At 36.6% G+C, this 11,287-nt stretch overlaps 1 protein-coding gene across 4 annotated transcripts in view; it reads right to left on the bottom strand.

Moving 5' to 3' along the window:
* Positions 1 to 218: 218 nt before the first annotated feature.
* Positions 219 to 11,287, bottom strand: part of ssh (Protein phosphatase Slingshot) — a 106,070-nt gene continuing 95,001 nt past the window's right edge. For all 4 annotated transcript variants that reach the window (XM_089073416.1, XM_011640222.3, XM_011640223.3 and 1 more), the window contains 4 exons: positions 7,934 to 8,128; positions 6,912 to 7,181; positions 5,408 to 5,964; positions 219 to 5,131 (listed from right to left, as the gene is read on the bottom strand). In XM_089073416.1, coding sequence (XP_088929542.1) covers positions 2,892 to 5,131; positions 5,408 to 5,964; positions 6,912 to 7,181; positions 7,934 to 8,128 — 3,262 coding nt within the window. In that variant the 3' untranslated portion in view covers positions 219 to 2,891. The remainder of the gene's footprint in view (positions 5,132 to 5,407; positions 5,965 to 6,911; positions 7,182 to 7,933; positions 8,129 to 11,287) is intronic.

Here is an 11,287-nt window from a genome sequence, read left to right as displayed (position 1 = left end):
ATTAGAGTTCAGGTTCACACCCACCGATTCCGTTTTTTTTTTTTTTTTTTTTTTAAATTTGATAAACGCTTTAATTTATTTCTCTTAACATATAAAATCGAAATAAAATGTCAACGTACAAAACTTATTAGAAATATTAAATAACGAAAGATGTAGAATAAAGATAGATGCTATAATTATTTTCTTTGTTTTTCCCGAAAGAAATGACACATGCTGTCTCAAGCAATAAACAATGTATTTTATTTAATACAAACTATAGTACAAAATTTATACAGAACAACGTACGGTTTTATCATCATTTCTCATATGACAGCAAATTCTCGTATCGAACGAACGCACACACTTAAGCAAAACTTAAGAGATAAGGATTGGAGCGGTCGAAGGAAGGGACATAAGGGACAGGGGACAATCACTAAAACTGAGCACATCGATTTGTGACAATACAAACTTACTTAACACGAGCAAATCGATCGGTTGATAAGCGACACGGTATAGAAAAAGATTGCTCGTGGACAAACACGGTGAGAGAGCAGAAAGCGCATCGCGTATTTTTCTTTTTTTCTTTTTTTTTGTAATACTTGCGCCAAAGACGATACGTTTTGTTTATAATACTTTTGCGGCGTGGTTGGAGATCCGATCCACATCGGATTCCAGTATGGAAGTTATCGAAATCTTGTGCATCCAAGTATATTCCAAACTCGACATTTGGATAATATTCGAGACTTTGAAAGACTTTTTCACTCTCCGCAACTCTCGCGCTTAAAGGATCATCCCAACAAGATGTTGCAAGATGTTGCAGAGAAAACAGATCTTTCTCCTTCTAAATTGCATCCGATTGTACTTAATCATATAAGTAGGTAATAGTTAATCTCTAGGTGCGATCCAACAGACTATTCGGAAAACTACACGTTTCAGGACATTTTTCGTCCGCATCTACAATCTAAACGATCAACGAGCCTAATGTGGTTAAGAAATCTGTTTGTAATAAAATATATTTATACACGATAATCGCGATGCGCTCCTGAGGCGCCTCTTAGCAGCGGTTGTATTCGTCAGAATACATCAGAGTATAAAATTGGTCGTCAATTTGCGCGATGAATTGGGTTTCCTTCGTTTTTGTCTAACTAAATTTCACGACATAATGGGAACGTTCACAATTTACAAAATTAACGATGAGTCGGTGATATGTGTTTAAAAAAATATTGATACAGATATAATGTGCTCCAGGTCGATTGATAAAGAAGTACAGTACGCGCATGCACCCAAGAAGATCAACACACATTTTTCCTCGCTATTTCATACGCACTTTCTCAACTTACGGGAGTCAATAGCGGAACCGATGCACTATCATTGCTGCATCGTCAGCTGTTGAAAAGCATTACACGATCAATCGAGCTGAATTAATTAAGATAAGGACAATCTATAGTAGTAGGAGTACAAAGAGCAAGTTAATAACAATTAATGAATAAGAGAGGTACCTAATTCGCGAGAACAACAGTCCTGTCAGCCTAAGAGACTTGGATCAAAACAGTGAAGATACAATCTGTACATATAATTATATATTCTAGACGCATGAGGCGACGATCTCATCACTCAATGAAATTTAATGAGATCTGGTTCATTAAATCGAAATTGTTGCAGCATATATGTTATAAGTAAGAGACAATAGAAGTTTAAAATTATTTGTAATTACTTACGATTTAAGAGAAATCTAACTCCACTCGTTCAATGTTATTATTTTTGACTAACCAATTTTCCATGCTTATGCAAAATATGACCGCTGATGTGAAAGATCAGGAAAATTTACTTTTGGATTTTTTGGAATCGATTAGAAAGTCGCGTGAATTTCGGTACCCCCCTTTCCGAATGCACTTATGCTTTTAAAAACAGTCGCTCAACAGAAAACACACTTCACCACATCGTATTCTCGCATACTGTGCATCACTCTAATCACATTATCACCTATAAATTACTAGTAGTGTTACTTAATATTACATTATCTCGAGGTCTCGTCGTATAATTTTTTCTGTCACGACAAAATCGATAAAGTCGTTTCGAAAATCGGAGATTTATCGTCTCACGCGGTAACATCGTTATCCGACGAAAAAAAAAGAAAAAAAAAAGAAAAAAAAAGAAAAAAAAAGAAAAAAAAAAGAAAAGATGAAGAAAGCGAAGTAGAAGAAAGGTCAGCGTGCATCCGAGGCTCAGACCTTACATTCACAGCCTGACTGAGCACCCGGTTTTTCTTTCTTTCTTTCTTGTTCTCTTGCGGATTAAAATCTTCGCCTTTCGCATTAGTCATTCGCGCAATAAATCAAATCACTTTTCACTACTTAACGCACGTTTGATTCCAAGCCCACTAAATTATGACAAAGTGATCTATACAATTATTCCTTCCTGAAATTACGTTGACCCTCTTCTCGACGCGCAGCCTCGTGATTGTTGCATTTCCAGCTTAAAATAATTGAACTAACGTCAAGCCAAGATACACGTTGACAAGAAGGAACATAAAGCGCCTGTCGTTACAAAAAGATCCGAACACTTACGCGAGATTGTAGATAATAAGATACATCATCGATACGTTACGATTATCGAAATGACAAGGTTGTTCTTTTCGATGAACAGGGCGAACAGCTGTACGAGCGATTGCAGCGATAAAGAAAAGAGAACGACAAAGAAAAAGATCTATTCTTAAAACAACAGGTGCAATTGCCTTGGCTCCGAAAACCCAATCTTCATCGCCAACATAAAGAGATCACACGATTTCATCGTCACGGCGACGTACCCACGTAATCGTACCCACGTGAATACTCTCGTCCGCATTAGATGCGCTGTACTCGCGTTACGTTTAAGAATCCGTAAACGAAAAACAAAAGACTATCGTTTCCACATTACATGGTATTGTAAACAGGACTGCTGTGCCTAGGCCTGACCTGCAGCCTAGCGAGGGGATGGGTTCTGCCATGCTGTTGTTGTTTCTTGCTAGCTGCCTTCGCCACTACGCTGGCCATGACTACACTGGGCGAGGGTACCGCCGGCGGTCTGCCGGGGGCTTCCAACGTCTCGTTGAACAGAGGTGTGGAGGTGTGATTGTTAATCATAATCGGCGCTGATCTCCTCGAAAATTCGGGAGCAATCTTCGATTTTGCCGGTGGATGAACTTCCATCGTATCCCAATCTTTGTCTTTGTGTACGCGTAACTGCACGTCCGAGCTTTTTCTAGAATTCGGCCTGGCGACCTCGTACTTTCCTACCAAAACTCTGACAGAGAGATCTTCCGCGTTGTCTTGCGATGACGGTGTTGTTGTTTCATTCCTTCTACCATGCTTGCTGTCTTTGGTTTCGCCAACACTGGACGACGACTGAATCTTGGACTCGTTGTGTGGGATCACCGGCGACGAGGGCAAACTTCTGATCTTCACGTCCCTCTTGGGTCGCGCGGTCAATGACGTGTTTTCGCCTTCACATACGTTTTCAGGACTTCTCTCCAACTTGGTCGACTTTGCTTCAAATTCTTTCTTCAGATTTTTTACTATGCCAGACGTGCTACGCGGACACTCTGCTTCCGGCGAGTCATCCACAGAGAAGCAACGCTTATTGAACACGGACTTGTTACAGAGATTTTCCAAGACCATTTTGTGATGTTTCACGGAGGGGCACTGGGTGGTGTTGACGACGCATGGACTGGACGTCTCACTTTCCGATCTACAGGATCTTAAAGACAGAGGCAGATCGGACTCGGATAGAGAGGACGGCGCGGGGGCGCTTGTAGACAATCTTCCGATCTGGCGCATGGACGTAAGGGAAATATCGATGCTGCCTACCGGACTCGGTGAGTCTCTATTTGTTTCTACTTTAAGATTATGTTCCTGAGTAGGCGATGAATCTCTTCTTCGCAACGTTGGTGACGGCATGTGATGCAACAGCATCGGATTGTACGCCTCAACCGTTACCGCATCTACCTCGGTACTTAACGTCTCAATTTTGTCGTCCGCGGTTGTTGAGCTCTGCGTGCACACACGTTTTACTTCGCCCGCAGTTGTGCCTTCCTCTAATTTCTGTTTAGTGCGCTTTACTGTACCCGGATGCCATGGTATCTCTTCCTTATCATATGGAAACAAACCACTAGAACCAAGTAGATCAGATGGCCGCATGTCATAAGAGCCCCAGGAACTGTTCCTCGATGGTAAAGTAGCCCAGGAGCTATGTACCGAATTGTTGTCGAGAATCACTGCACTGTCGTAACTGCTCCAGGAACTTTGCCGACTCGGAGATTCCCTTGTAGTGGGTTCACCTCGTCTTTCCTCGCGATCAAACACTCGGTCTAGCTGGGCACTGAACGGATCACCGTCCTTCCTCGCTTTTTTCCCTAAAACATCGTGACACGTCGACGACGTTGCCGCTCCTCCTCCTATCGTCGCTGTGGTCGAGATCGTCGTTATTATAATCGGTGTCGCATTAGTCGTATCCGTCGCTGCACTTGTAATACACTCACTTGTCTCCACACACTCGGTTTTATCAGTTTTATTGTCATCACACGAATCAGCATACGTTGTATCCGTAGACGCAGTCCAGACTAGACATTCACTATTATCGTTGATCTCGGTGGACTTTTGACTCGTTTCGTTCCTCCTCTCTCTCTGTTCCTCACCAGGATCCCAAACTTCCTTTCCGGAAGGATCTTTTGGGGCGGAAGCCATGGTATCACGCGGTTCCTGTAACTGTTCGCAATACGAGTGGCTATTCTCGATTGGCTTCGCATTGTCTTCCGTAATTAAACTCTGGGATAGAGATCTCGCGTCCGAATCGGATCCCGGCGATGACGGTTTACTGCTGGCTGCTTCAAACTGATTGGTTAGATTGAGAACCAGACCTTTTCTTTTCTGTCCCTGAGTTTCTAACTTACTAATTCTATTTTTTACGCTAGGTGTGCCAGGGATTAGCGGGGCGGGTAGGTGCATTATTTTGTTTTGCGACACGCTATAAGATTGCCCATTATCGCAAGGCATTAGAACATTGCGAGCCTCCTGTTCCATTGCCGGTTTTTGATTCGAGCCACGAAGAAGATCCTCCCGTGTAACTTCCGTATTTCCTGCCTTGTCGATACTTTCCAACGACTGTGACAAAGGAACTGAAACATTCGAGACAAGTAATGAGAATGTTTATTTCTAATAGTAAAATATATAATTTCTAATTTTAATTGAAATATTTATTTCAATTATATAAATAAATTATTTCTCTTTTTACCTTATATAATATATATTTAATTAAAAATTTTTTTAAATTTGTTTAAATTCAAGTTATATACATTCAGATACTTTCTATTAATAATTAATTCTAAATTTCTTAAAACAATTTATTTAAGGAAATTGAATTAAAAATATCAGAACAATAAATATATATTTACCGGAAGGTAACATATTTTCAGCAACTTTGACATTTGGCGACCAACTTTTTGGTCTTTGGCTAGTTTTCTTCAACTCCGAACCTGAAACCTCCTGCATATTGTTTTCTATATTATTCGATTTTTCCTCCTTTTTTGATTGATCCTTCGCGGACGTGGGAGATTTCAGATTCGTGTCGGATTTGGATCTCTGGAGCTTCTCCTTGTTCTTCATTGCGTCCAGAATACCCTGATATGTTTCCAGTTGCAGAAGGAAACTGTTATTAGGCTTGATGCAGTTGCGCTTTTCCTTGACGTGTTTCCATGCCTGGGAAAAATCCCAGTTGTAAGCTTTCATCGCGTAAGCTATCACCACGGAAGCAGAACGAGACACTCCCATCTTGCAGTGCACCAACACCTTGGAGCCCTCCATTTTGGCCTTAGTAATATATTTGAATGTGTTATCCCAATGCTTCAACAAGTCTGTTTTCTCATCGTCATATACACGTACGTTCAAATACGTGAACATTCCCGGAAAGAAGTTGTCAATTTCCCGAGTAACATTCAAGATGTGCCTTACACTGAAAATATATGATAAAAAAAATGTAGAGTTAATTAGCAACCACATATAAAAATACATGTCGAGATGAAGAAGCATATTCAATATTTTTCACTTTACAAATATTATTTTCAATTATAATATGCAGGGTGTCTGGAAACTTGCTCGTATTACTTCTTGAAGTGATTTAAGATCCAAAAAGAAAGAAAAGAAGCTACATAAACATAGGAAATGAATTATTTCCGAATTATATCCACTTTTATGTTTAAAAAAAATCATATTTATTTTTCATAATCATAATAATCAATTTATTTCTTAGTATTTATTAATATAAAACTATATTAGTATATTAGCATATTAGCATATTAGTATATTAATATATTAGTATTTATTAGTCAGTATTTATTTTATAGTTTCTTTAAAAAAATGTATAAAGGAGAGATGCCAAGAGGATTATACCTCCACGTGGCGCATCCTGCTTAGTAGTCCGAAATGAAGTTACATTTGTTAAAGGACTATGAAATAAATGATTATTATGATTATGATTACGAAAAATAAATTACGATTTTTTTAAACATAAAGATGGAAGTAACTCGGAAATAACTCATTACCAGATCTGTGATGTTTATATAACTTTTTTTTGAGGGGTGAGGGAATAGTCCGAATCACTTCAGGAAGTAATGCGGGCAAGTTACCCGGTATATTCCTGTGTATATTTAGAGATTTTTTCATTAAACATTAAAAAAAATATTTATAAAAACAATTATATCCTTGTATACTTATTTAAAGATACAAAAAAATGATTTAAATGATGGTAAAACTCAATTTTAAATCGATTATTGCCTTTATAGGTGATTAAAATATTGGAAATATATCATATATCGTGATAAAATCAAGAAGATAAGATGATAAGCTATGCAATTTACAGTGAGAATATGTAAGAAGTAAATACAATGTGATGAAACGCACCCATTTTTCTGAAGTTCCTCTAAATTGCTAGCGTTCCACTCGCTGCCGAGATAAACATGATCGAATATCTCAGTAGGCGCATCCATTTGCCCCAGTATGGTGAGCATCTCCTGATCGATAAATGGCTTGAATTCTCCGAGGTCCATGTCAAGATCCTCTTCAAGTCGACCTCTAATATACTTGGAAGTAACTTCATCAAGGTCCACTGACATCATGATCTCTTTCAATGTCGATCGAATCACGCGCTCGGTTTCTTCTCTTTCTCTGGGCCTATATTACAAAAATATCTCTATTTATCTTGCGATAAATTAAAAAGATTAATTTAATTAAATTAAAATCAAATAGAGGAAATTAGTTAAGTTTCTCAGCAAATAATTGTCCAATGTATTATACTTGTTATACTTATCCGTCCATATAATGTAATACAAATGTACTTTTCATTAATTATTATAGTCATTGTTCTGCCAACTATTATATTTATGAGTATAAAAATGTATAAATAAATATATACAAAGATTTAAATTAAAAAAATTTCCAGCTACGTCTGCCTCCCATGTGCACTTCCTCCAGTATTTCGTAATATTGAAATCCAAGTGACCCAATAATCTCCAAATGTTTAAAGCACAGTTCGAAAAGGAGTAGACGTAGAAACTGGAAATAATTGAAGGACGGCTATGAAGTTATGCTCCACTTATGCGCGTAACCCAACGCGATGTGAGACAACCGAAGAAGGCGCATCAACAAACGACCCAAACTCTGGCACGGTACCAAGCTAAATTTGCGATGGCCAGCTGTTTCACGAATCTCGGCATGTTATACGTATTGGAATATTAAAATCGAACGTCCGCGAAATCGAAAATGTCAAGGAGAAAGCCTCTTTCTGGAAGCATTAAATTTTTGAATGCAACGCATACAATGCCATTGCCAATCGGAAAGAGCGATCGTCGGACATTCTTCCTGTCCTGAAGACAGGCTCCTCTTCGAGACGCCGTTCTCAGAAGAACAGAAGCAATCGGACTCACTTGGTGCGTACGCTGTCCGGTGACGGCGGTCTCTTAGACTCCAGATTGTCCATGGCATGCCACTCGTTGAGGCACGACCGATCGCTCTCGATCCGTTGCTCATAGTAACTGACCCAGTCATGCGACAGTCCACCCAGAAAATAGTTTTGCTCGCGTGCTTTTCCGGATACCTTGTGCAACGTCTGCAAGGCTGACCTGGAATAATGCGCAAGATTATTTTGAAAAATGAGAAGAATCTGGCATACTGAAAAACAGGATTGGATAAGTTAATATTTTTCAATTAAATTCAGTAAAATTAAAAGTTAATTTTAAAAAGCATTATTTATAAGAGAATATATATTCTATAAATTAGAATGTCGGAATTTGGAATGTGTAATTTTTTATAAAATATTATAAATAATAAAATAATTACAATACGGATCATCGAACAAATTTAATATTTTATTTGTAAATTAAGTTTATCTATATAAGATAACAAAGAAATTTTCTTTTATATAGGAACGAGAGTTTTTTTTTTTTTTTTTTTTTTTTAACGAGAATCTTTTCTTCTTACATTGATAATTTAATTTTTAACTTAGAAAAAAAAGTTCATAAGTTAAAGTTCACGTATTTTAAAAATAAGTTGAAGTTATAAATTAATTTATTTAAAACTGACTAAGTTGAACGTTATTAACCTTTGAAGTTTATTAATTAACTTTCAACTTTTTAACTAGTTACTAGTTGTCCAATCTTGAAAAAGAAGCAAGATTATGTAAAATTGAACTAACAGCGATCAAATATGCCATGTGGCAGTAATTTTAATTCTGAAGAGAATTAGTTGTAAAACTATGATTAACAACTAATACTCCTTATGCTTGTCATTTATTCATCGCGACTTTGTTTTCTCCAAAGAGAATTACGTTTTTGTTTTTCTTTTTTTGTTAAGCTGGTCAAGTCACCTGTCGCTGCAATTTCACAGCCATCTCGTGATACTTTGCAAGCAAGAGAAAAAGTAAATCGGCCATCAGATCAGCATCTTCGGAAATCGACGAAAGCTACGATTTTCTGAGGGAACAAAGAAAGTAAGTGTACTTTCTAAACGCCGGCGGTTTAACAAGAAATATCTTTTTGTTCCGGATTTTGTTGGACAATGAGAGTTAATCTGCTGCTTCGCAAGGTGTACCCTTTGGAATTACCATAACTAGTAACTTTCCCGCTCACCCTGAAATCTATTCTGCGATTAACGGTGGTTCCCACGGTATAATGCTTACTGCGTAAAGCATTGAATAAAAAAATATTAGTCAATGCTTGAGAACAGGGACCGACGTCTTCCTTTAGATCTCTCAAAACTGAGAGAAGGGAAAACATCGTGAAACACAAATTTAAATAAACGTTAATTAGACTTTGTAATATAAATTTTCGACCAAACTATTAGACTATTATTATATGTTTCTCTCAATATAGGTAACTATACCTAGTAATTTTCATCAACATATTATTTGACTCTATTGCGTAGAGTTTGAATTGCAACTTCTTTTAAGTAAACGATTTATATTTAAGGTGTGTGATAAAAAACCTTATTCTAAAAAACATTCTTAAAATTTTTTGAAAGACAGAAATTTCTGCAGCTCAAGAACTATAAAAAATCATTTTTACTTATCACCATGGAAATCAAAATTAGCACTTTTTTAACATCTTTCAGTAAAACAAAACTTTAATTTTAAAGTAATCTTTTCTATTTCACTTTTTACATGCACTGCTTAGATAAAAAAAAAGTGTGCAAACAAAATATGAGAAAATCCAATCCACCTGTATTATCAATAGTTCTCTTCATTATTAGTAATTTATTCTTATCTTGCTGATGATTTCTTATGTATTCTATACAATCTTTGCGAAATCGAAGTTAATAGCATTTTTTTTCTTTTTTTTTTCAACTTGTTATAACGCGAGAAATCACCTAACAAATGCTTCTGATGACGTGCGATCGTCCCGAGAAATGAAGAAATCTCGAGCGTTGTTATCGTTGGCGCTCAACCGTGACAGCAGCGTCACATAAGAAGAAAGCGTGATCGAAGATACCTGTCTTCGCTATGGCAAGGAACTTGACGGTGTTCTCGGTAGAATCATCGGAACGTAATCTTATGGGATGTCGATTAGCTTGACTTCACACACTCGAAGGCTTGAGTGATCCTCGCGACGTATCTACTCTCGCAATTGCAATGCCTATCTTCTGTTATTTTCAAAAAATGAATAAAAAGCAAAAAATTGAATTTGCCCTCTCCTCTCTCTCTCTCTCTCTCTCTCTCTCTCTCTCTCTCTCTCTGTCTCTCTTGAAATTCATTTGTTAATAATTTTTTAACTAAAGGTATGCAAACTCGTTAAAAATGGGATTGTATAAAGGAAAATTTATCATTGAGGCTATTTTATAAAGTTGGCCTTCTCCAAAATTATTAATTTTTTTGCTAAATGCAAGCAAATAAAAATACGAAATGTAAACTCATATGCAAACGATAAGCAATCAAATAGCAATCAAAGCTATAGAAAATTAATTATTTTTTATGTTGAGCAGATTAACTTTGCACGAATCTTCGTTTCGTCGTATTAAGATTTGCTCAACAATGAGTTTTGATCAGAAAATTATTCGCAGACGATCTTTCATTTTATCCACTCTGCCGATCGCGAGACGCATTATTAAGAGACCTTTAAGCAATATCTTGGCCTCTTGACACCTTGACCTTGGTTAGGTAGCCATGCAAGTAATGAACTTCGTTTCTAAGTTCTTACAATGATTCAAGCGAAAGAGATAATAGCCTTGCCTCTCGTAATTCCTTAACCCTTTGAAGAGCAGATTAATTTCGTTAAGGGTCGGTAATACCTGACCTGTTAGACATCTTAGGCGCCTTATGGCCTCGGAAACGAAGGAATCTTTATAACTTTTGCTTTTATGTGCTTACATATTTATACCGTGTTAAAATAGTCTCATTATTAAATATTTATCTATAAAGGTGAGATAAGTGAAAAATAAAGTTAATCAAAAATAAAGTATAATTAATTATAATATTTTATTTTATATATTTTATTTATTATAATTATCTCGAAATCTATTAATAAAGTCATGTTCGATTATTTTCTGCGTAAAACGAAATAAAAATCTGTAATTAAATTTTCTTAAAATAACTACAAAACATGTCCATATACAAATCCCATAGCTTTTACATTATGTGATTCAAACTTTTAAAAGAAACATAACATTGTTAATTATTAACCTAATTCTAAAAAAAAAAGGAAAGAAAAAAGAAAGAAAAAAGAAAAAGAAAAAGACGACTTAAGGCGTGTAAAAGAAATAGAAAATATTACTTGCAATTACTTGTCATT

The sequence above is a fragment of the Pogonomyrmex barbatus genome, unplaced genomic scaffold (genome assembly GCF_055798465.1).
Source record: "Pogonomyrmex barbatus isolate J1 unplaced genomic scaffold, ASM5579846v1 scaffold15, whole genome shotgun sequence".
Classification (NCBI taxonomy): Eukaryota; Metazoa; Arthropoda; class Insecta; order Hymenoptera; family Formicidae; genus Pogonomyrmex; species Pogonomyrmex barbatus.
The sequence above is the reverse complement of the archived record's forward strand: the minus strand, read 5'-3'. Positions and strand labels throughout refer to the sequence as shown.